At 48.1% G+C, this 27,960-nt stretch overlaps 2 protein-coding genes and 2 non-coding genes across 13 annotated transcripts in view; 1 reads left to right on the forward strand and 3 right to left on the reverse strand.

The window, feature by feature from the left end:
- The first annotated feature begins 6,297 nt into the window (after positions 1-6,297).
- Positions 6,298-6,461, forward strand: LOC129013445 (U1 spliceosomal RNA). The gene has a single exon (XR_008493921.2). It is a non-coding gene; the product is annotated as a U1 spliceosomal RNA (small nuclear RNA).
- Positions 6,462-9,974: 3,513 nt separating this feature from the next.
- LOC129013456 (U1 spliceosomal RNA) lies at positions 9,975-10,138 on the reverse strand. Its single transcript, XR_008493929.2, has one exon. It is a non-coding gene; the product is annotated as a U1 spliceosomal RNA (small nuclear RNA).
- A 5,001-nt stretch (positions 10,139-15,139) lies between these two features.
- Positions 15,140-27,960, reverse strand: part of SNX6 (sorting nexin 6) — an 87,131-nt gene continuing 74,310 nt past the window's right edge. For 7 of the 10 annotated variants that reach the window (XM_063651541.1, XM_063651542.1, XM_054447899.2 and 4 more), the window contains 3 exons: positions 21,531-21,690; positions 21,363-21,448; positions 15,140-16,904 (listed from right to left, as the gene is read on the reverse strand). In XM_063651541.1, the coding sequence (XP_063507611.1) occupies positions 16,851-16,904; positions 21,363-21,448; positions 21,531-21,690 (300 nt within the window). In that variant the 3' untranslated portion in view covers positions 15,140-16,850. Of the gene's footprint in view, positions 16,905-21,362; positions 21,449-21,530; positions 21,691-25,361; positions 25,709-27,960 lie in introns of those variants that run through there. The other 3 variants (XM_063651540.1, XM_063651539.1, XR_010123693.1) reach the window with 2 other exon arrangements.
- LOC129012286 (small ribosomal subunit protein eS19-like) lies at positions 21,710-24,823 on the reverse strand. The gene has a single exon (XM_054447902.2). It carries the CDS (start codon positions 22,969-22,971, stop codon positions 22,315-22,317), a length of 657 nt encoding a protein of 218 aa, XP_054303877.2. The 5' UTR covers positions 22,972-24,823; the 3' UTR covers positions 21,710-22,314.

Consider the following 27,960-nt stretch of genomic DNA (forward strand, 5'->3'; position numbering starts at 1 on the left):
CGTGAGGCTCTCAACCTCTCCTTCACACTGTTCACTCCTCAGTCTGACTTCAGCTTGACAATCTAGGAAAAGTTATCTTTTCTCGTCATCTTCCCAGTCCCCACTTTTGCTCAGCCCTCAACTGATCCCACTCGATACTTGAGGAGAACAGGCCGATGACAGCCACTTGATCTCCGTCGGGAGAGTGTTTCTAACCCTGTTTCTGAACCGGGAACCCGGGTTCCTGCCTCCTACCGAGACACTGTATCACTCTGGAAAATGTGGAGTAGCTGTAATAAATCTACTCCTGTATTATGCTTTACAGTGCAGGTCTTAGTTTTTCTTTTTTCTCATTTCTTTTGAAATGGCATCTCGAACAAAGTCCACCAATCCCTTTACAGAAGAATGAACTGCTCCTCTGTGTGTACTTCGTAGAAGGTGGAATCGGACAGAGGCAGGTTAGCGACAGTTATTCCTGAAATACAGGAGCAGAGTACAGTCTGTTGTGGTTTCCCGGATTCCGCGCCTAGCTCAGCCAATTAAGCATGAGACATAGGCCATTGAGCCACTTAGTAGTTACGCGGGTGGATAGGTTGGTATGTAGAGGGAAAGAGGTCTGCTGTAAAGAACAACACTTGTCTGTGGGGAAGGAAAAGTAGAATACTTGAAAGTTGGCATACAAACAGGATACTATCGCCAGTAGTTATATTACAAACATTATCGGCCTTTCTAATGTGAATGAACATTAGAAACATTACTGTCATTCCTAGTTTAAAGTTAAGGTTGCGTGGTTGGATTTTTCCACTATCTTTTTCTAATTTTTCTACCATTTGGAGACCGCAGGCATTTGGGCCTGTCACCCCTTGGATGGGTTCCTAGTTTGTTTACATTTTCCTGAACCCTCCTGAGCGCCTGTTCTTGGTCTAATCCCCAGTCGTGATGATTCCACACTTCCTCAGCAGCATGTTCTCTTGCCTCATTCATGAGCTGGTCAGTGTTTCGTCTCTTTAACTGACATGTTCCCCAGTGCTGTTTGAACTGTTGAGTTTCCGTTGCTGGCTGAGTGCGTTTTGTCCTTCACGTAACCTTCACTGGTAAAAATAAGCCCATGTGATGTCCACCGGTGGATGAATGCTGGACCGAGAGCCCTAGCTTCTGGATCCAGGTCTAGCCCCTTCATCTGCTGCTCTGTGGCCCAGGGCAGGTTTGCTTGAGCTCTGCCTCAGTTCTCTAGTCTAAAGGACATGTTGACCTACCTCACAGGGGTGTTGTGAGGATTAATAAATGTTGGTACTCTGCTTTGGAAATGTGAAAATGCTGTGTAAATGTTAAGAAATACTAAGTATAGGGTCAAAAGCTATACAGTGTTTCACTTAACCGTTTGCCATTCTGTATTTATCAAGGTGGTCTTTTCTGGGGAAGGAAGTAGAGTGGAAGGTGCATCCCTTGGCCCCTGGTTTACATTGTTAGAGTGCTTATTGTGGGAATGCACTCTAAAAAGTGGGCGTAGAATGAAAGCAGCAGTCCAGTGGCCCTCCCTTTTCTGTAGTTTCACTTTTCTTGCTTCAAGTTACAGCAGTCACCTGAAATCTGAAAATACTAAATGAGAAACTCCAGAAACAATTTATGTTTTAAATGTTATGCTGTTCTGAGTAGCGTGATGAAATCTGTTGCCGTCCTGCCTGGAACATTGAGTCATGCCTCTGTCCAGTGTGTCCATGCTGTATACACTGTCCACCTATCAACCACTAAGTAGCTGTCTTGGTTGCCAACATAACAGATCACAAGAAGATTGAGGTTGGGTGCGGTGGCTTACCCCTGTAATCCCAGCACTTTGGGGGTACAAAGTGGGAAGATTGCTTGAGCCCAGGAGTTCAAGACCAGCCTGGGCAACTAAGCGAGATCCTATCTCTCAAAAAAATTTTGAAACAACTTTTTGGCCGGGCGCAGTGGCTCACGCCTGTGATCCCAGCACTTTGGGAGGCCAGGGCGGGCGGATCACGAGGTCAGGAGATCAAGACCATCCTGGCTAACACGGTGAAACCCCGTCTCTACTAAAAATACAAAAAATTAGCCGGGTGCGGTGGCGGGCACCTGTAGTCCCAGCTACTCGGGAGGCTGAGGCAGGAGGATGGCGTGAACCCGGGAGGTGGAGCTTGCAGTGAGCTGAGATCGCGCCACTGCACTCCAACCTGGACGACAGATCGAGACTCCGGCTCAAAAAAAAAAAAAAATTAGCTGGGCGTGGTGGCGGGTGCGTGTAATCCCAGCTACTCGGGAGGCTGAGGCAGGAGAATCACTTGAACCTGGGAGGCAGAGGCTGCAGTGAGCCAAGATCGCGCCATTGCACTCCAGCCTGGGCAACAAGAGCGAAACTCTGTCTCTAAATAAATAAAATAAAATAAAAAATGGCATGTAATATAAAAATGAGGGGAGAACGCTATTAGGTAGGATTTAACTTTGGCTACAGGTAACTAAAACAAATGAGCAGCTTAGACAGGACTTTTTTTTCTCACCTACCCAGAATTTAAGGGGTAGCGGTTTGGGGCTGTTGGCCAGGCTATTCACCAGGCAGCCCCTCCTCCGTCTGCTCTACCATGCCAGGTGTAAGGTCTCCCGGCCATGATGGTTGCTTCCACGTACCAAGGCGGCCGCTACACTCCAGGCCTCAGTCTGACTGCCAGGTAGAAAAAGGGGGTAGGGACAAAGACTTTCTTCAAAAAATGGCTTGGCCTTTTTATTCTCCTGGAGATGCCCTTTCCGGGGACGTGTGTCTAACTGGCCAGAACTGTGTTGTGTGATGAGGAAGTTGAGCTGTTTCAGCTGGGTGTGTTGATCTTGTGGACAAAATCAGGGTCTGTTAGTAAGACAGGAGTGGCCACTGCAGGATACCCTGCAAACAGCACAAAATGAGTCTGGACCTGAGAAACAGTAAAACTGACCTGTGATTAGAGGTTTAGTTTGTTGTTGTTGTTGTTGTTGTTGCTGTTGATGTGTTTTTCTGGTTTTTGTTTTGTCTTGTTTTTTTGTTTTTTGTGACGGAGTCTCACTCTGTCGTCCAGGCTGGAGTGCAATGTCGCGATCTCAGCTTATTAGAACCTCCGCCTCCTGGGTTCAAGTTTTTCTCCCGCCTCAGCCTCCCGAGTAGCTGGGATTACAGGAACCCGCCATCATGCCCAGCTAATTTTTGTATTTTTTAGTAGAGACGGGGATTTCACCATGTTGGCCAGGCTGGTCTTGAACTCCTGACCTCAGGTTATCCGCCCGCCTTGGCCTCCCAAAGTGCTGGGATTACAGGCGTGAGCCACCGCACCCGGCCCAGAATTTTTTTTTTTTTTTTATTGTTTTACATTAGAGGCCAGGCGCGGTGGCTCACACCTGTAATCCCAGCACTTTGGGAGGCCGAGGAGGGCAAATCACGAGGTCAGGAGATGGAGACCATCCTGGCCAATATGGTGAAACTCCCGTCTCTACTAAAAATACAAAAATTAGCTGGGCGTGGTGGCGCGCACCTGTAGTCCCAGCTACTTGGGAGGCTGAGGCGGGAGAATCACTTGAACCCGGGGGGCGGAGGTTGCAATGAGCCGAGATCCCGCCACTGCACTCCAGCCTGCTGACAGAGCGAGACGCCATCTCAAAAAAAAAAAAAAAAAAAAAAAATTATATACATATATATATATCATTAGAAGAAAATCAAATGAGTCTAGAGAGTTGGTTGTGGCCCTAGGACTTGTAACAGGACACGTAAACTCTGGGGCTGAGGCTGCCATTGTGGGGTGGCCTTTGGGGGTTCTATGCGCTGATGCTGAGCAAGCAAAGAGAAGCAAGAGTTTGGAGCAAACAGAGAGAAGCAGGGAGGCTTTCCGTGACCCCCTTGTCTAACACGTTAAGCCCTCAACCCCAGCCTTTTCTCTCCATGCCCTCTTCTCTATCCCTTGGTCCCCGTTTTTCCCCCTTCTGCTTCGTATTATTGCTTGTCTGTTCACTGTCCGTCTCCCCGTTCCATTTCTCTATTGTTTCACGAAAAGACCACCCTCAAAACGTAAGGGCTTTGCAACAACAATGATCATTCATTTGTATCCCAAGTCCGCAGTTTTGATGTTCTTCTCCCTGATGCCTAGGGTCTCGGCTGGGGACTGAAACTGTTTCCATGCATTTCTCTCCACAAAGACTCGGGCTTCCTCACGACACGGCAGCCTGCGTAGTCAGCCTTCTTCCGTGGCGGCGCAAACCTCCAAGACGATTCCGGGAGACCCAGATGGGAGCTGTAAGGATACCTTCGACCCAGCCTCGGGAGACCCTGGGCATCACTTCTGCCACATGCCGTTGTGCAAGGTAGTCACTAAGGCCAAACCAGATCCAAGGAGAGGGGAACTGGACTCAATGGGAGAAGTAGTAAAGATAAGAAACTTCTCAGGCTACTGTCCAAAAAAAATCGGCTGGACGCGGTTGCTCACGCCTGTAACCCTAGCACTTTGGGAGGCCGAGGCGGGCGGATCACCTGAGGTCAGGAGTTCAAGACCAGCCTGGTCTACTAAAATACAAAAATTAGCCGGGCATGATGGCGGATGCCTGTAATCCCAGCTACTCGGGAGGCTGAGACGGGAGAATCGCTTGAACCCGGGAGACGGTGGTTGCAGTGAGCCGAGATCACGCCACTGCACTCCAGCCTGGGCGGCTGAGCGAGATTCCGTCTCAGAAGAAACAAAACAAAAAAAACAAAAAACAAAAAAAATCGAGGACGGCTCACCATCTAAGCATAAAACGAAGGTTGAACACATTACACAGAATGTCTCAGATCGTGTGAGTTGACTATAAAACATAACAGTGGCCGGACGTGGTGGTTCACGCCTGTAATCCCAACACTTTGAGAGGCTGAGGTGGGCAGATCACCTGAGGTCGGGAGTTCGAGACCAGCCTACCAACATGGAGAAACCCCGTGTCTACTAAAAATACAAAATTAGCCGGGCGTGGTGGCGCATGCCTGTAATCCCAGCTACTCGGGAGGCTGAGGCAAGAGAATCGCTTGAACCCGGGAGGCGGAGGTTGCGGTGAGCCGAGATCGCGCCATTGCACTCCAGCCTGGACAACAAGAGCGAAACTCCGTCTCTAATAATAATAATAATAATACAATAATAATAATAGTGTATTTACAGATTTCCCCAAGTGTTTAAAAATGGTTTGTTGTCCAGCGTTATACACTTAACTCGACCAGTGCACGGTTTGCATAGTGGACAACTTTGTACTTTGTCCTGATTTTTTTTTCCCTCAAAGTAAGAGGCTTGAGTCCCCCCCGACTCCACCCGGCCCCCCTCCTTTAGGTTTTCCTAGGTTTCGTCGCCGCGTATGTTACAGCCATTTCTGACAGGCCTACCAGGGAAGATGCTCAAGGAAAACGATGTTCTGTCAAGCTGCTTGGGGAAATCTTAGTGCTTAATGTTTAACCGGGGGGAGGAGGCGAACCTCATAATAGTTGTGCCCTGTGGGGAAGACTTCCGTTGGGCTGGCGGGAAGAGAAGGGGCCGAAACTTGCTTTTTGCTGAAAGGAAGGTGAGCCCAAACCCGAGCCCTGCCCGGCCCAGACGCTAGGTCCCTCGGGGACTGGGCGGTGGGGCCGCAAGCTCTTTCTCTTTCTCTTTCTCTTCTTTCTCTTTCTCTTTCTCTCTCTCCCCCTCTTTTCTTCTCTCTCTCTATCTTCTCTCTCCTGTCTCTCTCTCTCTTCTGTCACTGTCTCTCTCTCTCTGTCTTCTCTCTCCCCCTCTCCTGTCTCTCTCTCTCTTCTCTCTGTCACTGTCTCTCTCTCTGTCTTCTCTCTCCCCTCTCTCTCTCTCTTCTCTCTGTCACTGTCTCTCTCTCTCTGTGTCTCTCTCTTTTATCTGTCACTGTCTCTCTCCCTCCCTCTCTCTCTCTCTCTCTGTCACTCTCTCTCTCGTCCTCTCAGGCCTCCCTTTCAGGTCCCAGACTCCCGGCCGCGCGCCCACTTGCGCCCACCCAGCCCCGGAGACACCCATGCCTGTCCCGCGCCGTCAGTAGGTCCCCGGTCTGGGAGCTGGAGAGACCGGAGCGCCGGGGACGACCCCAGCGAGGGCGTGGCGTATGCAGATGAGCACGGCGCGCGGAGGCTGCCGGTCACGCTCGGCCTGGGACCCCACGTCCCGCGCGCGATATCCGAGTGCTGTCGGGGTGTCTTCTCCTAGTGGTGAAGGTGGAGCGAGGGGGCTGGAGAGGGTGAGGGGGCTGGGGCCGCACGAGAGAAGTGACCGTGTGTTTAGAGTGTGGTGGGCGCGAGGGTATGAGAGGAAGCCGCACCGAATGCTCATACTTACCTGGCAGGGGAGATACCATGATCACGAAGGGGGTTTTTTCAGGGCGAGGCTTATCCATTGTACTCCGGATGTGCTGACCCCTGCGATTTCCCCAAATGTAGGAAACTCGACTGCGTAATTTGTGGTAGTGGGGGACTGCGTTCGCGCTTTCCCCTGATTTGTTGAAGTTGAAGAGTAGCTGTGACTGGCTGGTTGGTGTTTACGAACGGCTTGTTTGTGTCTTTCTGCCTTTGAGTTTTGGTGGCGGGAAAATGACTTCTGTGTTTTTTCCCAATTTGTAGAGAATCCTTTAGCAAGGAGTAAATCATGCTTGTTGGTTTCTGTTCTCCCCGATATTCTCGCGAGAACGTCACGATCTCGTGCTTCCTTGACGCCAAAGCCGCGTTTTTTCTGGAAGTTTGGCGTGTGGAGAGAAAAAGCCGCAACTGCTGTTTCTTCCGTGGGGAAAATATTCTAGGATCTGTTAACCGCTGGCAGAGACGACAGAATATGTGTGGGCAATTAATCCTGGTACATGCAAGCATCCGGGTTAGAGGTTTAGGAAGGACCTGTCGGGGTTGAGTTCCCACCCAGGGGGAGATCGAGTCCGCGGGAGCTGCTGATCCCACCCAGGCAGGTGCTGGGCTTGTTGGCAGCAGGGTCTTCTGGAAGGACTAGAACGGAGTCATCCCACTCCCAAAGAGAAGCAGGCGCGTCATGCATGACAGTGAAGGCCGGACTATACAGTAAGGCCCTCAAGAACAGGAGACTTTGGGTTCTCGCTAATGGCCTTGGGAGACCACGCAAGACTGGTCAGAAAAGCCATGTAGAAAGGCTTTTCATGAGCCTGGCGCGGTGGCTCACGCCTGTAATCCCAGCACTTTGAGAGGCCGAGGCGAGCGGATCACTTGAGGCCAGGAGTTCGAGACCAACCTGGGCAACATGGTGAAACCCCCGTCTCTACTAAAAATACAAAAATTAGCCAGGCGTCGTGGCGCGTGCCTGTAATTCCACCTGCTCCAGAGGCTGAGGCATGAGAATTGCTTGAACCCGGGAGGCGGAGGTTGCACTGAGCGGAGATGGCACCCCTGCACTCCAGCCTGGGCGACAGAGCAAGACTCTGTCTCAAAAAAAAAAAAAAAAAGAAAGAAAAAGGCTTTTCATGAATGCTTTCAGGAGAGTCTCCTGACAGCCTCTGTACATGTCCCCAGGAGGAAACAAGAGACTCTGATGTTCAGGGCCACCATCCTGACATGGAACCTTTCCTCCAATTATAATGTTGCCATTTTGCTGTCTTAAGACCCTTATGTCCAAGCCTTCCCAGACCTCAGCACCCCCGGGATATGTGTAATAGAAGGGTAAATACAGGCCAGGCGTGGTGGCTCACACCTGTAATCCCAGCGCTTTGGGAGGCCGAGGTGGGCAGATCACCTGAGGTCAGGAGTTCGAGACCAGCTTGACCAACATGGCGAAATCCTGTCTCTACTAAAAATACAAAAATTAGCCGGGCGTGGTGGTGTGTGTCTGTAATCCCAGCTACACGGGAGGCTGAGGCAGGAGAATCGCTTGAACCCAGGAGGCGGAGAGGTTGCAGTGAGCTGAGATCGTGCCACTTGGACCACTCCAGCCAGTCTGGGCAACAGAGCGAGACTCTGTCTCAAAAAAAAAAAAAAAAAAGTAAATACAAAACTGGAAGAAGGAAAGAAAAATTTTGGCCGGGCAAGGTGGCTCACGCCTGTAATCCTAGCGCTTTCGGAGGCCGAGGCGAGAGCGATCACTTGAGCCCAGGAGTTGGAGACCAGCTTGGGCAACACAGCAAGAGACCTCGTCTCTAAATTAAAACAAAACAAACCAAAACAAAACAGAAGGCAGGAGGAGGCTGCAGTGAGCGGTTGATGGCGCCACTGCACTCCCACCCGAGTGACAAGAGCCTGCCTCAAAAAAGAAAAAACAAAAACATGTGCCCCTGGTGCCATAAGGAAAAGAGACATTTCCCCTTCCTTTGAGGCGTGAGTCTCTGCTTTTTGAGACAAGGTCTCTCTCTGTCACCCAGGCTGGGGTGCAGTGGCGTTAGCTTACTCACTGCAGCCTCGAACTCCTGGGTTCAAGCGGTCCTCTGGCCTCAGCCTTCCTCCTTAGCTGGAACCACAGGTTTGCGTTACCACACATGGCTAACTGGCTAATTTTTTTTTTTTTTTTTTTTTTTTTGAGACAGAGTCTCGCTCTGTTGCCCAGACTGGCTGGAGTGGTCCAAGTGGCACGATCTCAGCTCACTGCAACCTCTCCGCCTCCTGGGTTCAAGCGATTCTCCTGCCTCAGCCTCCCGTGTAGCTGGGATTACAGACACACACCACCACGCCCGGCTAATTTTTGTATTTTTAGTAGAGACAGGATTTCGCCATGTTGGTCAAGCTGGTCTCGAACTCCTGACCTCAGGTGATCTGCCCACCTCGGCCTCCCAAAGCGCTGGGATTACAGGTGTGAGCCACCACGCCTGGCCTGTATTTACCCTTCTATTACACATATCCCGGGGGTGCTGAGGTCTGGGAAGGCTTGGACATAAGGGTCTTAAGACAGCAAAATGGCAACATTATAATTGGAGGAAAGGTTCCATGTCAGGATGGTGGCCCTGAACATCAGAGTCTCTTGTTTCCTCCTGGGGACATGTACAGAGGCTGTCAGGAGACTCTCCTGAAAGCATTCATGAAAAGCCTTTTTCTTTCTTTTTTTTTTTTTTTTTGAGACAGAGTCTTGCTCTGTCGCCCAGGCTGGAGTGCAGGGGTGCCATCTCCGCTCAGTGCAACCTCCGCCTCCCGGGTTCAAGCAATTCTCATGCCTCAGCCTCTGGAGCAGGTGGAATTACAGGCACGCGCCACGACGCCTGGCTAATTTTTGTATTTTTAGTAGAGACGGGGGTTTCACCATGTTGCCCAGGTTGGTCTCGAACTCCTGGCCTCAAGTGATCCGCTCGCCTCGGCCTCTCAAAGTGCTGGGATTACAGGCGTGAGCCACCGCGCCAGGCTCATGAAAAGCCTTTCTACATGGCTTTTCTGACCAGTCTTGCGTGGTCTCCCAAGGCCATTAGCGAGAACCCAAAGTCTCCTGTTCTTGAGGGCCTTACTGTATAGTCCGGCCTTCACTGTCATGCATGACGCGCCTGCTTCTCTTTGGGAGTGGGATGACTCCGTTCTAGTCCTTCCAGAAGACCCTGCTGCCAACAAGCCCAGCACCTGCCTGGGTGGGATCAGCAGCTCCCGCGGACTCGATCTCCCCCTGGGTGGGAACTCAACCCCGACAGGTCCTTCCTAAACCTCTAACCCGGATGCTTGCATGTACCAGGATTAATTGCCCACACATATTCTGTCGTCTCTGCCAGCGGTTAACAGATCCTAGAATATTTTCCCCACGGAAGAAACAGCAGTTGCGGCTTTTTCTCTCCACACGCCAAACTTCCAGAAAAAACGCGGCTTTGGCGTCAAGGAAGCACGAGATCGTGACGTTCTCGCGAGAATATCGGGGAGAACAGAAACCAACAAGCATGATTTACTCCTTGCTAAAGGATTCTCTACAAATTGGGAAAAAACACAGAAGTCATTTTCCCGCCACCAAAACTCAAAGGCAGAAAGACACAAACAAGCCGTTCGTAAACACCAACCAGCCAGTCACAGCTACTCTTCAACTTCAACAAATCAGGGGAAAGCGCGAACGCAGTCCCCCACTACCACAAATTACGCAGTCGAGTTTCCTACATTTGGGGAAATCGCAGGGGTCAGCACATCCGGAGTGCAATGGATAAGCCTCGCCCTGAAAAAACCCCCTTCGTGATCATGGTATCTCCCCTGCCAGGTAAGTATGAGCATTCGGTGCGGCTTCCTCTCATACCCTCGCGCCCACCACACTCTAAACACACGGTCACTTCTCTCGTGCGGCCCCAGCCCCCTCACCCTCTCCAGCCCCCTCGCTCCACCTTCACCACTAGGAGAAGACACCCCGACAGCACTCGGATATCGCGCGCGGGACGTGGGGTCCCAGGCCGAGCGTGACCGGCAGCCTCCGCGCGCCGTGCTCATCTGCATACGCCACGCCCTCGCTGGGGTCGTCCCCGGCGCTCCGGTCTCTCCAGCTCCCAGACCGGGGACCTACTGACGGCGCGGGACAGGCATGGGTGTCTCCGGGGCTGGGTGGGCGCAAGTGGGCGCGCGGCCGGGAGTCTGGGACCTGAAAGGGAGGCCTGAGAGGACGAGAGAGAGAGTGACAGAGAGAGAGAGAGAGAGGGAGGGAGAGAGACAGTGACAGATAAAAGAGAGAGACACAGAGAGAGAGAGACAGTGACAGAGAGAAGAGAGAGAGAGAGGGGAGAGAGAAGACAGAGAGAGAGACAGTGACAGAGAGAAGAGAGAGAGAGACAGGAGAGGGGGAGAGAGAAGACAGAGAGAGAGAGACAGTGACAGAAGAGAGAGAGAGACAGGAGAGAGAAGATAGAGAGAGAGAAGAAAAGAGGGGGAGAGAGAGAAAGAGAAAGAGAAAGAAGAGAAAGAGAAAGAGAAAGAGCTTGCGGCCCCACCGCCCAGTCCCCGAGGGACCTAGCGTCTGGGCCGGGCAGGGCTCGGGTTTGGGCTCACCTTCCTTTCAGCAAAAAGCAAGTTTCGGCCCCTTCTCTTCCCGCCAGCCCAACGGAAGTCTTCCCCACAGGGCACAACTATTATGAGGTTCGCCTCCTCCCCCCGGTTAAACATTAAGCACTAAGATTTCCCCAAGCAGCTTGACAGAACATCGTTTTCCTTGAGCATCTTCCCTGGTAGGCCTGTCAGAAATGGCTGTAACATACGCGGCGACGAAACCTAGGAAAACCTAAAGGAGGGGGGCCGGGTGGAGTCGGGGGGGACTCAAGCCTCTTACTTTGAGGGAAAAAAAAATCAGGACAAAGTACAAAGTTGTCCACTATGCAAACCGTGCACTGGTCGAGTTAAGTGTATAACGCTGGACAACAAACCATTTTTAAACACTTGGGGAAATCTGTAAATACACTATTATTATTATTGTATTATTATTATTATTATTAGAGACGGAGTTTCGCTCTTGTTGTCCAGGCTGGAGTGCAATGGCGCGATCTCGGCTCACCGCAACCTCCGCCTCCCGGGTTCAAGCGATTCTCTTGCCTCAGCCTCCCGAGTAGCTGGGATTACAGGCATGCGCCACCACGCCCGGCTAATTTTGTATTTTTAGTAGACACGGGGTTTCTCCATGTTGGTAGGCTGGTCTCGAACTCCCGACCTCAGGTGATCTGCCCACCTCAGCCTCTCAAAGTGTTGGGATTACAGGCGTGAACCACCACGTCCGGCCACTGTTATGTTTTATAGTCAACTCACACGATCTGAGACATTCTGTGTAATGTGTTCAACCTTCGTTTTATGCTTAGATGGTGAGCCGTCCTCGATTTTTTTTGTTTTTTGTTTTTTTTGTTTTGTTTCTTCTGAGACGGAATCTCGCTCAGCCGCCCAGGCTGGAGTGCAGTGGCGTGATCTCGGCTCACTGCAACCACCGTCTCCCGGGTTCAAGCGATTCTCCCGTCTCAGCCTCCCGAGTAGCTGGGATTACAGGCATCCGCCATCATGCCCGGCTAATTTTTGTATTTTAGTAGACCAGGCTGGTCTTGAACTCCTGACCTCAGGTGATCCGCCCGCCTCGGCCTCCCAAAGTGCTAGGGTTACAGGCGTGAGCAACCGCGTCCAGCCGATTTTTTTTGGACAGTAGCCTGAGAAGTTTCTTATCTTTACTACTTCTCCCATTGAGTCCAGTTCCCCTCTCCTTGGATCTGGTTTGGCCTTAGTGACTACCTTGCACAACGGCATGTGGCAGAAGTGATGCCCAGGGTCTCCCGAGGCTGGGTCGAAGGTATCCTTACAGCTCCCATCTGGGTCTCCCGGAATCGTCTTGGAGGTTTGCGCCGCCACGGAAGAAGGCTGACTACGCAGGCTGCCGTGTCGTGAGGAAGCCCGAGTCTTTGTGGAGAGAAATGCATGGAAACAGTTTCAGTCCCCAGCCGAGACCCTAGGCATCAGGGAGAAGAACATCAAAACTGCGGACTTGGGATACAAATGAATGATCATTGTTGTTGCAAAGCCCTTACGTTTTGAGGGTGGTCTTTTCGTGAAACAATAGAGAAATGGAACGGGGAGACGGACAGTGAACAGACAAGCAATAATACGAAGCAGAAGGGGGAAAAACGGGGACCAAGGGATAGAGAAGAGGGCATGGAGAGAAAAGGCTGGGGTTGAGGGCTTAACGTGTTAGACAAGGGGGTCACGGAAAGCCTCCCTGCTTCTCTCTGTTTGCTCCAAACTCTTGCTTCTCTTTGCTTGCTCAGCATCAGCGCATAGAACCCCCAAAGGCCACCCCACAATGGCAGCCTCAGCCCCAGAGTTTACGTGTCCTGTTACAAGTCCTAGGGCCACAACCAACTCTCTAGACTCATTTGATTTTCTTCTAATGATATATATATATGTATATAATTTTTTTTTTTTTTTTTTTTTTTTTGAGATGGCGTCTCGCTCTGTCAGCAGGCTGGAGTGCAGTGGCGGGATCTCGGCTCATTGCAACCTCCGCCCCCCGGGTTCAAGTGATTCTCCCGCCTCAGCCTCCCAAGTAGCTGGGACTACAGGTGCGCGCCACCACGCCCAGCTAATTTTTGTATTTTTAGTAGAGACGGGAGTTTCACCATATTGGCCAGGATGGTCTCCATCTCCTGACCTCGTGATTTGCCCTCCTCGGCCTCCCAAAGTGCTGGGATTACAGGTGTGAGCCACCGCGCCTGGCCTCTAATGTAAAACAATAAAAAAAAAAAAAAAATTCTGGGCCGGGTGCGGTGGCTCACGCCTGTAATCCCAGCACTTTGGGAGGCCAAGGCGGGCGGATAACCTGAGGTCAGGAGTTCAAGACCAGCCTGGCCAACATGGTGAAATCCCCGTCTCTACTAAAAAATACAAAAATTAGCTGGGCATGATGGCGGGTTCCTGTAATCCCAGCTACTCGGGAGGCTGAGGCGGGAGAAAAACTTGAACCCAGGAGGCGGAGGTTCTAATAAGCTGAGATCGCGACATTGCACTCCAGCCTGGACGACAGAGTGAGACTCCGTCACAAAAAACAAAAAAACAAGACAAAACAAAAACCAGAAAAACACATCAACAGCAACAACAACAACAACAACAAACTAAACCTCTAATCACAGGTCAGTTTTACTGTTTCTCAGGTCCAGACTCATTTTGTGCTGTTTGCAGGGTATCCTGCAGTGGCCACTCCTGTCTTACTAACAGACCCTGATTTTGTCCACAAGATCAACACACCCAGCTGAAACAGCTCAACTTCCTCATCACACAACACAGTTCTGGCCAGTTAGACACACGTCCCCGGAAAGGGCATCTCCAGGAGAATAAAAAGGCCAAGCCATTTTTTGAAGAAAGTCTTTGTCCCTACCCCCTTTTTCTACCTGGCAGTCAGACTGAGGCCTGGAGTGTAGCGGCCGCCTTGGTACGTGGAAGCAACCATCATGGCCGGGAGACCTTACACCTGGCATGGTAGAGCAGACGGAGGAGGGGCTGCCTGGTGAATAGCCTGGCCAACAGCCCCAAACCGCTACCCCTTAAATTCTGGGTAGGTGAGAAAAAAAAGTCCTGTCTAAGCTGCTCATTTGTTTTAGTTACCTGTAGCCAAAGTTAAATCCTACCTAATAGCGTTCTCCCCTCATTTTTATATTACATGCCATTTTTTATTTTATTTTATTTATTTAGAGACAGAGTTTCGCTCTTGTTGCCCAGGCTGGAGTGCAATGGCGCGATCTTGGCTCACTGCAGCCTCTGCCTCCCAGGTTCAAGTGATTCTCCTGCCTCAGCCTCCCGAGTAGCTGGGATTACACGCACCCGCCACCACGCCCAGCTAATTTTTTTTTTTTTTTGAGCCGGAGTCTCGATCTGTCGTCCAGGTTGGAGTGCAGTGGCGCGATCTCAGCTCACTGCAAGCTCCACCTCCCGGGTTCACGCCATCCTCCTGCCTCAGCCTCCCGAGTAGCTGGGACTACAGGTGCCCGCCACCGCACCCGGCTAATTTTTTGTATTTTTAGTAGAGACGGGGTTTCACCGTGTTAGCCAGGATGGTCTTGATCTCCTGACCTCGTGATCCGCCCGCCCTGGCCTCCCAAAGTGCTGGGATCACAGGCGTGAGCCACTGCGCCCGGCCAAAAAGTTGTTTCAAAATTTTTTTGAGAGATAGGATCTCGCTTAGTTGCCCAGGCTGGTCTTGAACTCCTGGGCTCAAGCAATCTTCCCACTTTGTACCCCCAAAGTGCTGGGATTACAGGGGTAAGCCACCGCACCCAACCTCAATCTTCTTGTGATCTGTTATGTTGGCAACCAAGACAGCTACTTAGTGCTTGATAGGTGGACAGTGTATACAGCATGGACACACTGGACAGAGGCATGACTCAATGTTCCAGGCAGGACGGCAACAGATTTCATCACGCTACTCAGAACAGCATAACATTTAAAACATAAATTGTTTCTGGAGTTTTTCATTTAGTATTTTCAGATTTCAGGTGACTGCTGTAACTTGAAGCAAGAAAAGTGAAACTACAGAAAAGGGAGGGCCACTGGACTGCTGCTTTCATTCTACGCCCACTTTTTAGAGTGCATTCCCACAATAAGCACTCTAACAATGTAAACCAGGGGCCAAGGGATGCACCTTCCACTCTACTTCCTTCCCCAGAAAAGACCACCTTGATAAATACAGAATGGCAAACGGTTAAGTGAAACACTGTATAGCTTTTGACCCTATACTTAGTATTTCTTAACACTTACACAGCATTTTCACATTTCCAAAGCAGAGTACCAACATTTATTAATCCTCACAACACCCCTGTGAGGTAGGTCAACATGTCCTTTAGACTAGAGAACTGAGGCAGAGCTCAAGCAAACCTGCCCTGGGCCACAGAGCAGCAGATGAAGGGGCTAGACCTGGATCCAGAAGCTAGGGCTCTCGGTCCAGCATTCATCCACCGGTGGACATCACATGGGCTTATTTTTACCAGTGAAGGTTACGTGAAGGACAAAACGCACTCAGCCAGCAACGGAAACTCAACAGTTCAAACAGCACTGGGGAACACGTCAGTTAAAGAGACGAAACACTGACCAGCTCATGAATGAGGCAAGAGAACATGCTGCTGAGGAAGTGTGGAATCATCACGACTGGGGATTAGACCAAGAACAGGCGCTCAGGAGGGTTCAGGAAAATGTAAACAAACTAGGAACCCATCCAAGGGGTGACAGGCCCAAATGCCTGCGGTCTCCAAATGGTAGAAAAATTAGAAAAAGATAGTGGAAAAATCCAACCACGCAACCTTAACTTTAAACTAGGAATGACAGTAATGTTTCTAATGTTCATTCACATTAGAAAGGCCGATAATGTTTGTAATATAACTACTGGCGATAGTATCCTGTTTGTATGCCAACTTTCAAGTATTCTACTTTTCCTTCCCCACAGACAAGTGTTGTTCTTTACAGCAGACCTCTTTCCCTCTACATACCAACCTATCCACCCGCGTAACTACTAAGTGGCTCAATGGCCTATGTCTCATGCTTAATTGGCTGAGCTAGGCGCGGAATCCGGGAAACCACAACAGACTGTACTCTGCTCCTGTATTTCAGGAATAACTGTCGCTAACCTGCCTCTGTCCGATTCCACCTTCTACGAAGTACACACAGAGGAGCAGTTCATTCTTCTGTAAAGGGATTGGTGGACTTTGTTCGAGATGCCATTTCAAAAGAAATGAGAAAAAAGAAAAACTAAGACCTGCACTGTAAAGCATAATACAGGAGTAGATTTATTACAGCTACTCCACATTTTCCAGAGTGATACAATGACCATAGAGTTAAAAACTATCACTGTTATCGCTGTTTATTTTACAATAATTGGTTTAGTCTACAAGTTTAAGGCAAACATACTAATGCATTTGCTTTTCTTCTGAAATCATACTTATAAAGATTACATAAAATCTGTCCCAAAACTTCTAAGAAATATTCAGTAATTAAAAATAAGTCTGATTAAGATGCTTTACCAGGATACATGAATGAACTAAGGTGGCATATGCTTTTAAAAACAAAATTTTAAAAATTCAAAAAAGGCAATCTTTATCTTGTTTGAACAATGCATTCTGAAAAGGTTAAACTTCAGAAATTATTTAAAGGTAAATAAGATTGGCAGCCATAAGGAATAGTATTTATAAAATAAACAAGTTATAGAGGCTACTTTAAAGAAGAATGAACTTTGGACTTCTGAGTATGACCAGTGCATGATGATGGACCACTGTCCTGGGGAACACAGTGCGGCATCACAGCACACAGACTGGCATCGCCTGGGCGTGCGCTGCTCCATGTTTCTCAGAAAAAGAGGAGTTGATGCACTTTTTCAGCTGCTTTTTGTTTGTTTCCAGTGAGCATAAATGCTTAACATCATTAAGAAAACAAAAATAAAATTTGAAGGAAGGCAGCCCTTTTTAACAGGAAGGCGGAGTGTGGCTTATGTGTCTCCATTTAACACTGCCAGGCAGTTCTGCAGCAACTGTAGATTACCCTAAAAAAGGAAGAAAAAATAAATTACAAATTTTATTTCAAACAATTCAGAAGACTCCTACTGAAAATACAGTTAGAAACGACATAAAATATAGTGTTAGAAGCCGGGCGCGGTGGCTCATGCCTGTAATCCCAGCACTTTGGGAGGCGAGGCCAAGGCGGGTGGATCACGAGGTCAGGAGATCGAGACCATCCTGGCTAACACAGTGAAACCCCATCTCTACTAAAAAATACAAAAAATTAGCTGGGCGTCGTGGCGGGCGCCTGTAGTCCCAGCTACTCGGGAGGCTGAGGCAGGAGAATGGCGTGAACCCAGGAGGCAGAGCTTGCAGTGAGCTGAGATCGTGCCACTGCACTCCACCCTGGGCGAAAAAGCGAGACACCATCTCGAAAAAAATATATAGTGTTAGAAGTCATATGACTTTATCGATATATTAGAAATTTTAAAACAGCCATTCATTATATACACATAAAGGGTTAAATACATAAAATTACATAATTTGTTTCACATACAATACTACTTTCTACATACCAGATTCTTCAGTAAATTTCTTTTTTTCTTTTTTTTTCTGAGATGGAGTATCACTCTGTTGCCCAGGCTGGAGTGCAATGGCACCATCTCAGCTCACTGTAACCTCTGCCTCCTGGGTTCAAGTAATTCTCCTGCCTCAGCCTCCCCAGTAGCTGGGATTACAGGTGTCTGCCACCATGCTCAGCTAATTTTTATATTTTTAGTAGAGACGGGGTTTTGCCATGTTGGCCAGGCTGGTTTTGAACTCCTGATCTCAGGTGATCCGCCTGCCTCAGCCTCCCAAAGTGCTGTGATTACAGGCGTTAGCCACTGCGCTGGCCTTTGTTTTGAGACGGAGTCTTGCTTTGTCACCCAGACTAAAGTGCAGTGGCATGATCTTGGCTCAGTGCAACCTCTGCCTCCCGGGTTCAAGCGATCCTTCAGGCTCAACCTGCTGAGTAGCTGAGATTACAGGCACGTGCCACCACGCTGGCGAATTTTTTGTATTTTTAGTAGAGACGGGGTTACACTACGTTGACCAGGCTGGTCTTGAACCCCTGACCTCAAGTGATCTGCCCACCTTGGCCTCCCAAAGTGCTGGGATTATGGGGGTGAGCCATGGCACCCAGCCTCCACTGTAGGATGTTTAACAGCATCCTTGGCTCACCATGTACTGGTAGTAACCATAGAACATCCAATTGTGATAACCACAAATGTCTCCAGATATTGCAAAATGTCCTCTGGGGGGCAGAGTCACCTCTGGTTGAGTACTACTGTTAATAGAACAGTTATCAAAAATCTAAATACAGAGAACTCAGGTCAGAAAGAACTCGAAAAAGTATAGAATCTGGCCAGGCGCGGTGGTTCACGCCTGCAATCCCAGCACTTTGGGAAGCCGAGGTAGGAGGATCACCTGAGGTCAGCAGTTTGAGACCAGCCTGGCCAACATGGTGAAATCCTATCTCTACTAAAAATACAAAAATTAGCTGGGCGTGGTGGTGCGCACCTGTGTCCCAGCTACTCAAGAGGCTGAGGCAGGAGAATCGCTTGAACCCCGGAGGCAGAGGTTGCAGTGAGCTGAGATCACGCCACTGCACTCCAGCCAGGGGCAAAAAGAGTGAAACTCCGTATCAAAAGAAAAAAAAAGTACAGAATCTGGAAACTGGACACTGACATCAATCTCTAGGAGGACTCAGCAAACTTTTTGTGTAAATGGCTAAATAATAAGTATTTTAGGCTGTTTCAACAACTCCAGTAATGCTACTACGTAAAAGCAGCCACAAAGCATAAATGAATGAGCTTGGCTGCGTTCCAATAAAATTTTATTTATGGACACTTAAGTCTGAATTTCATAATTAATACATTTAATACATGTCATGAAATATTCTTTTTTTTTTTTGAGAAGGAGTCTTGCTCTGTCACCCAGGCTGGAGTGCAGTGGCACGATCTCACTGCAAGCTCTGCCTTCCGGGCTCATGCCATTCTCCTGCCTCAGCCTCCCGAGTAGCTGGGACTACAGGCACCCGCCACCACGCCTGGCTAATTTTTTGTATTTTTAGTCGAGATGGGGTTTCACCGTGGTAGCCAGGATGGTCTCGATCTCCTGACCTCATGATCTGCCCACCTTGGCCTCCCAAAGTGTTGGGATTACAGGCCTGAGCCACCATGCCCGGCCGACATATTCTTCTACCTTAAAGAAAAAAAAAAAACCCAACCATTTAAAAATGGGAACACCATTCCCTGCTCACAGACTACAAAAGCAGGTGGGCTGTAGTTTGCCAACCCCTGATCTATAGCAAAACTTTTAGTAGTTCATGACCTCTTTATTTTTATTTTTAGACACAGAATCTCACTCTGTCGCCCAAGCTGGAGTGCAGCGGTGCAATCTCGGCTCATGGCAACCTCCACCTCCCGGGTTCAAGTGATCGTCTCGCCTCAGCCTCTGGAGAAGCTGGGATTACAGGCGTGCACCACTATGCCCGGCTGATTTTTTTTCTTTTTTTTTTGAGACGGAGTCTCACTCTGTCTCCCAGGCTGGAGTGCAGTGACGCGATCTTGGCTCACTGCAAGCTCCGCCTCCCAGGTTCACGCTATTCTCCTGCCTCAGCCTCCCGAGTAGCTGGGACCACAGGTGCCCGCCACCATGCCTGGTTAATTTTTTGTATTTTTAGTGGAGATGGAGTTCCACCGTGTTAGCCAGGATGGTCTCGATCTCCTGACCTCGTGATCCACCCGCCTCGGCCTCCCAAAGTGCTGGGATTACAGGCGTGAGCCACCACGCCTGGCTGATTTTTGTATTTTTAGTAGAGGACGGGGTTTCACCATGTTGGCTAGCGGTCTCGAACTCCTGGCCTCAAGGGCTGGGATTACAGGCGTGAGCCACTGTGCCCAGCCTTTCTTTAAAAAAAAAGAAAAACAATGAATATTAGAAACCAGCTCAGGCTCAGTAAGAGTAATAATGTCAAACTTATCAAAACATTTTGACAGGGTTATTAGACCAAGAAATCAAAAAACGAGAATAGCAAATGTTAAATAAATTTTTCTTTTTGGCATCCAGGCTGGAGTGCAGTGGCGCAATCTTGGCTCACTGAAGCCTCCGCCTCCCGGGTTTAAGCAATTCTCCTGCCTCAGCCTCCCAAGTAGCTGGGATTACAGGCGCCTGCCACCACGCCCAGCTAATTTTTATATTTTTAGTAGAGACGAGGTTTCACCATGTTGGCCAGACTGGTCTTGAACACCTGACCTCAGATGATCCACCCGTCTTGGCCTCCCAAAGTGTTGGGATTACAGGCTTGAGCCACCGCACCCAGCCTAATTTTTAAATGTTTTTATTAAGAAAGACTTTTTAAAAAACAACTAGTCAAAAAATGATACTGGTTTCCATATTAGGTATTAGATTCTTTCAGAGCTGACCATTGGAGATGTTATGGATATTGTTTTTACTTTAATTAAATAATCTTTAAAATCCCTTTCAATTCTAAGATTCTCTATTCTTAAAATTACTCTAAGGTTTAGGCCAAACTTTATATTAACTACAAGAAGAGGCTTAATTCAAAGTAAACAACTAATGTAAAAAAAGACCAGAGGGCCAGGCATGGTGGCATACACCTGTAATCCCAGCTACTCGGGAGGCTGAGGCAGGAGGATTAACTGAGCCCAGGAGTTTGATGCTATCCTGGACAACATAGTTAAAAAACCTGACCGGGCATGGTGGCTGATGCCTGTAATCTCAGCACTATGGGAGGCTGAGGCGGGTGTATCACCTGATGTCAGGAGTTTGAGACCAGTCTGGTTAACATGGTGAAAACCCTGTCTCTACTAAAAATACAAAAATTAGCTGGGTGTGGTGGCACGCGTCTGTAGTCCTAGCTACTCGGGAGGCTGAGGCAGAAGAGTTGCTTGAACCCGGGAAGCAGAGGTTGCGGAGGTCTCAAAACAAAACAAAACAAAACAAAAAATCTCCAGACTAGCTGGATATGGTGGCTCATGTCTGTAATTCCAGCACTTTGGGAGGCTGAGGCAGGAGGATCATTTGAGGACGGGATTTCGAGATCAGCCTGGCCAACATGGTGAAACCCTGTCTCTACTAAAAATACAAAAATTACCCAGGTGTGGTGGCACATACCTGTAATCCCAGCTACTCAGGAGGCTGAGGCGTGAGAATCGCTTGAACCCGGGAAGCAGAGGTTGCAGTGAGCTGAGATCATGCCACTGCACTCCAGCCTGGGCAACAGCGCCAGACTCTGTCTCAAAAAAACAAAACAAAACAAAAAACCCAGACCAACTATTTTGAAGCAGTGAAATAATCTTGGAAAATGTAATTCCAGTTCAGGAATAGTTGTCACAGTATCCCTATGAGAATTGACATTAAAGAATTATCAATGTCATAACTGATTCATTTCTAAATTACATGTAACTTAAATTATTAAATCTTTATTACAACACTACCTTTGCATGCTTCAGTTCTAACTCTGCCAGTTCCACTAAATTTTTTCTGAATGCAGCAACTCTTCTTGTCTTAAAATCTATAAGTTCTGTGAAAAAGAAATTAGGATTATTTAATTTACATAATAGTCATAAAGCATACCTTGTGATTAAAGGTTAACGTAACAGTACCTTGTTTTGCAGACTCAGATATTTTTTCAAATTTCTGACAACATAATTGTTGGGAAGTTTCGGCCTGCAGAACATCTTTATTTTTTGCTCTTGCTTTATCCAGTGCTTTATTAGCATTTTCATAATCCACTAGTGACCTAGACCTTCGATACAGGAGATCCTATAAAACAGAATGCTTCACAATAGTATATATACTGCATGTTTCCAGTAGTCACACCCAGCTACCACTGTCACCACCACAACCATCAGAGCTAACACACAGTGAATACTACATGCCAGTTACTCCAATTTTTTTTTTTTTTTTTTTGAAGCGGAGTTTTGCTCTTGTGGCCCAGGCTGGAGTACAATGGCGTGATCTTGGCTCACCGCAACCTCCGAAGTTTTTTTTTTTTTTTTTTTTTTTTTTTAAGACGGAGTCTCGCTCTGTCACCAGGCTGGAGTGCAGTGGCGCGATCTCAGCTCACTGCAACCTCCGCCACGCGGATTCAAGCAATTCTCCTGCCTCAGTCTCCTGAGTAGCTGGGACTACAGGCGCACGCCACCACGCCTGGCTAATTTTTGTAGCTTTAGTAGGGATGGGATTTCACCATGTTGGCCAGGATGGTCTCAATCTCTTGACCTCGTGATCCACTCGCCTCGGCCTCCCAAAGTTATTCTAATATTTAAAGATTTTTGTAGAGACGGGGCCTCACTATGTTGCCCAGGCAGGTCTCAAACTCGTGGCCTCAAAGTGATCCCCCTATTTTGGCCTGCTAAAGTGGATTACAGGTGTGAGCCACTGCACTCAGCATTTTTTTTTTTTTTTTTTTAATGAATGAGGCAATTTATTAACCCAGCATGGTTTGTTCTGATGCTTCTTGTTGGCAACTGCCACCTGTCCGGCGATTCTGTCCAGATCTCTCTGTCCCTGAGGTGTCAGTTTGCGGCCCCCATCTTGGTCCTTTTTCACCATTTTTAGCCCCTCCAAGGCTTGGAGGACCCCGTGGGCCACACTCTTGGAGCCTCGGCTAAAGTGGCCAGGCATAACGCCTTTTCTCTGACATCCCCCATAGATCTTGGTCATGGAGCCAACCCCAGCGCCACCCCAGAGGTACAGTTGCCACGCTGTGGAAGCAGCTCGTGTGTAGAACCAGTTCTCATCGTAGGGAGCAAGCTCTTTGTGCTTGGCCAGCTTGACGGTGTCCACCCATTCGGGCACTTTCAGCTTCCCAGACTTTTTGAGGAAGGCTGCCAGAGCTCTGACGAACTCCTGCTGGTTCACGTCTTTTACAGTAACTCCAGCATCATGCAGCCCAGCCTGCACGCTGCCAGCCAGGGGAGAGGGCTCAGTCCATTTTTTAAGTAACAGCTTTAATGAGATAGTCCATGTACCACATAACTCACAATTTAAAATATGTAATTCAATGGTTTTTAGCAAGCTCACAGAACTGAGGATCACCATAATCGATTTTAGAACACTTTCATCACCCAAAAAGAAACCCCATGCCCATTAACAGCCACTTGCCATTTCCCCATGTGTGCCCATATCCCTAGACGACTGCTAATTTGCTGCCTATTACAGATTTGCCTATTCTGGACATGTTTTTTTTTTTTTTTTTTGAGATGGAGTCTCACTCTGTTGCTTAGGCTGGAGTGCGGTGGTGTGAACTCGGCTCACTACAACCTCCACCTCCCGCGTTCAAGTGATTCTCCTGCCTCAGCCTCCTGAGTAGCTGGGACTACAGGCGTGTGCCACGAAGCCTGGCTAATTTTTGTATTTTTAGTAGAGATGGGCATTCACCTATTCTGGACATTTCATAAAAACGGAATCGTGTGATTTTTGTGCCTGGCTTCTGCCACTTAGCATGTTTCAAGTTCATCTATGTTGTAGCACAAATCAATATTTCACTCCTTTCTACTGCTGAATAGTATTTCACTGTATGGCTATATCACGTTAATTCACCAGTTGATAGGCATTTGGTTTATTACCACTTTTTGGATATAATTAATAATGCTGCTGTGAACATTTGCATACAAGTGTTTATGTGGACATGGTTTCATTTCTCACTATTAAGGAATGAAATTGCTGAGTCATATGGTAACTCTACATCAAACCTTTGAGAAACTGCCATATGGTTTTCCATAGTGGCTGAACATTTTACATTCCTACCAACACCATATGAGAGTTCAAATTTCATCACTCACATCCTTGCCAACACTTATTAACTGTTTTTTTGGGGTTTTTTTGTTTTGTTTTTGGAGATGGAGTTTCGCTGTTGTTGCCCAGGCTGGAGTGCAATGGCACGATCTCAGCTCACCGCAACCTCTGCCTTCTGGGTTCAAGCGATTCTCCTGCCTCAGCCTCCAGAGTACCTTGGGATTACAGGCATGTGCCACCACGCCTGGCTAATTTTGTATTTTTAGTAGAGATGGGGTTTCTCCGTGGTCATGCTGGTCTTGAACTCCTGACCTCAAGTAATCTGTCCGCCTCTGCCTCCCAAAGTGCTGGGATTACAGGTGTGAGCCACTGTGCCTGGTCTTATCTGTTTGTTTGTTTGTTTTAAATGAAGGCCACCTTGTGGGTATAAAGTGATATCTCACTTTTTTTTTTTTTTCCCCGAGACTGAGTCGTGCTCTGTCATCCAGGCTGGAGTGCAGTGGTGTGATCTCGGCTCAGGGCAACCTCTGCTTCCCAAGTTCAAGTAATTCTCCACCTCAGCCTCCCGAGTAGCTGGAATTACAGGCGCCCGCCACCATGCCTGGCTAATTTTTTTGTATTGTTAGTAGAGACGGGGTTTCACCATGTTGGCCAGGCTGGTCTTGAACTCTCAACCTCGTGATCCACCCGCCTCAGCCTCCCAAAATGCTGGGATTACGGGCGTGAGCCACCGCACCTGGCCTTCTCTCTTTTTTTTTTTTGAGATGGAGTCTCACTGTGTCGCCCAGGCTGGAGTGCAGTGGTGCGATCTTGGCTCACTGCAAGTTCCGCCTCCTGGGTTCATGCCATTCTCCCGCCTCAACCTCCCAAGTAGCTGGGACTACAGGCGCCCACCACCACGCCCGGCTAATTTTTTTGTATTTTAGTAGAGATGGGGTTTCACCGTGTTAGCCAGAATGGTCTCCATCTCCTGACCTCGTGATCCGCCCCCCTTGGCCTCCCAAAGTACTGGGATTACAGACGTCAGCCACCGCGCCTGGCCCCAGCCTTCTCTTTTTATTGAGTTTAAGAGTTCTTCATATATTCTGAGAATATAAATTGTGTTACATCCAGACAATGGAATATTATTCAGCACTAAGAAGAAATGAGCTATCAAGCCATGAAAAGACATAGAAGAGGCCAGGTGCAGTGGCTCACGTCTGTAATCCCAGCACTTTGGGAGGCCAAGGCAGGTGGATCACGAGGTCAGGAGATCAAGACCATCCTGGCTAAAACGGTGAAACCCCGTCTCTACTAAAAATACAAAAAATTAGCCGGGCGTGGTGGCGGGCCCTTGCAGTCCCAGCTACTTGGAAGGCTGAGGCAGGAGAATGGCGTGAACCTGGGAAGTGGAGATTACAGTGAGCTGAGATTGCGCCACGGCACTCCAGCCTGGGCGACAGAGTGAGACTCCGTCTCAAAAAAAAAAAAAACAACAAAAAACGGAAAGACACAGAAGAAACTTAAGTGCATGTAACTAAATGCAAGAAGCCCATCTGAAAACACAATATACTACATGATTCCAACTATATAACATTCTAAGTAAAACTATGGAGACAGTAAAAAGATCAGTGGCTGCCAGGGATTGGGAGAAAGGAGGATGAATGGAGAGAGCACAGAGGATTTTTACGACAACAAAAATACTATGTATAATATTATAATGGTGGGCACATATCATGCATCCATAGCACATTTCTTTTTATTACTGAGTACTATTCCATTGCATGGCTATATAACAATGTGTTTATCTCACCATCGATTGGATATTTGCGTTGTCAATTTTCAGCTGTTACAAATAAAGCTGCTGTGAACACCTGTATGGACATATGCTTTCATTTCTTTCTTTCCTTCTTTTCAATAGAGATAGGATCAGGCTATGTTGCCAGGCTGGTCTTGAATTCCTGGCCTCCAGCAATCCTTCTGGCTGGGCCTCCCAAAGTGTTGGGATAACAGGGGTGAGCCACCACGCCTAGCCCTGCTTTCATTTCTCTTGGGTAAATACCTAGAAGTGAATTGACTGGATCACTGGATAGTATATTTCACCTTTTAAGAAACTATGAAAGTTTTCCAAGGAAGTGCACCACATTCCTATTAACAGTATATGATGGTTTAAGTTGGTATGTATCTTTGCCAGAATTTTTCTCATTTTAGCCATTCTAATTAAGGTGTACAGTGATACCTTGTTGTAGTTTTAATTCTGACGACTAAATTTTAATTATTTCTTAAAGTTACTAAGAAATTGTTATCTATTAACGACCACATCTGGCTGGGAATAGTGGCTCACACCTATAATCCCAACATCTTGGGAGGCCAAGGCGGGCGGATTACTTGAGCCCAGGAGTTTGCAACATAGTGAGAGACTTGTCTCTGCAAAAAATTAAAACAAAAAACAACCACATTTGATAATTTAAAGTCTTCAAAAGTGAGTATTTTAGCACTGCCCATCCAATGTAAATAGTTTATAAGATATAATTTGATATGAACAGTGTATTTATAAGTACCTAAGAATTCAAAGTTAAAGGGTTATAGATAATTTAATAAAAATTATCAGCATCAGTGATCAGGTGGGAATTTTGTGTACAATATCTCAATTCACAAATTAACATTGAATTTGGGTTATCTGATCCACTAAGTTTTCAGTGCTTTTCAGTTATTTGTGTTTTTTTTTTTTTTTTTGAGATGGAGTCTCGCTCTGTTGCCCAGGCTGGAGTGCCGTGGCGCGATCTCAGCTCACTGCAAGCTCCGCCTCCTGGGTTCGTGCCATTCTCCTGCCTCAGCCTCCCGAGTAACTGGGACTACAGGCACCCACCAGCACGCCCGGCTAATTTTTTGTATTTTTTAGTAGAGACGGGGTTTCACCGTGTTAGCCAGGATGGTCTTGATCTCCTGACCTCGTGATCTGCCCACCTCAGCCTCCCAAAGTGCTGGGATTACAGGTGTGAGCCACCGCGCCCGGCCTTGTGTTAACTTTTTTTAAAGACAAGGTCTTACTCTGTTGTCCTGGCAAGAGTATACAGTGGCAATCACGGCTCACTGCAGCTTTGAACTCCTGGGCTCTAGCAATCCTCCTGTGTCAGCCTCCCCTGGGACTATGGGAACACACCACCATGGCCTAGCTAATTTTTAAAACATTTTGTAGACACAGAATGTCATTTTGTTGCTTAGGCTGGTCTTGAACTCCTGGCCTCATGTGATTTTCCCACACTGGCCTCCCTAAGTGTTGGGATCACAGGCATAAGTCACAGTACCCAGCCAAAAAAACTTTTTGAGGCCAGGCGGGATGGTTCACGCCTGTAATCCCAGCACATTGGGAGGCTGAGGCTGTGGATCACTTAAGGTAAGGAGTTCGAGACCAGCTTGGCCAACATGGTGAAACCCCATATTTACTAAAAATACAAAAATTATCCGGGCATGGTGGCAAGTGCCTGTAGTGCCAGTTACTCAGGAGGCAGAGGCAGGAGAATGGCTTGAACCCAGGAGGCAGAGGTTGCCATAACCCAAGATCACGCCACTGTACTCCAGCCTGGGCAACAGGGCGAGACTCTGTCTTAAAAAAAAAAAAATTGTTTTTGGTTAGTGTTTTAGTCTTGCACACAGCTTTTTTTTTTTAAATTAATTAATTAATTTTTTTTTGAGATGGAGTCTCGCTTTGTCGCCCAGGCTGGAATGCAATGGCGCGGTCTCGGCTCACTACCTACCTACCTCCCCCTCCTGGGTTCAAACGATTCTCCTGCCTCAGCCTCTGGAGTAGCTGTGATTACAGGCGCCTGCTACCATGCCTGGCTAATTTTTGTATTTTTAGTAGAGATGGGGTTTCACCATGTTGGCCAGGCTGCTCTCGAACTGCTGACCTTGTGATCCACCCTCCTCAGCCTCCCAAAGTGCTGGGATTACAGGCGTGAGCCACTGCGCCCAGGAGCACATGGCCTTTTAAAAGGAAACATGAGCTGCCTTATAAACAAGCATATTTTTGTTTTATGGCACTCTCACGCTCAATGGAGGACTTGCATAGACCAAATCAGAAATCCTTTTGTGGCCGGGTGTGGTAGCTCACGCCTGTAATCTCAGCACTTTGGGAGGCCGAGGTGGGGGGATCATGGGGTCATGAGTTCGAGACCAGCCTGGCCAATATGGTGAAACTCCATCTCTACTAAAAATACAAAAATTAGCCGGGCATGGTGGCGGGCACCTGTAATCCCAGCTACTTGGGAGGCTGAGGCAGGAGAATCACTTGAAGCCAGGAGGCGGAGGTTG

This window comes from Pongo pygmaeus, chromosome 15, assembly GCF_028885625.2.
Source record: "Pongo pygmaeus isolate AG05252 chromosome 15, NHGRI_mPonPyg2-v2.0_pri, whole genome shotgun sequence".
In the NCBI taxonomy this organism is placed as follows: domain Eukaryota; kingdom Metazoa; phylum Chordata; class Mammalia; order Primates; family Hominidae; genus Pongo; species Pongo pygmaeus.

Coding starts and splice junctions, on each gene's coding strand:
- LOC129012286 (XM_054447902.2), bottom strand. CDS start 22,971: ATGGTGATCCTCAGTTCTGTGAGCTTGCTAAAAACCATTGAATTACAT.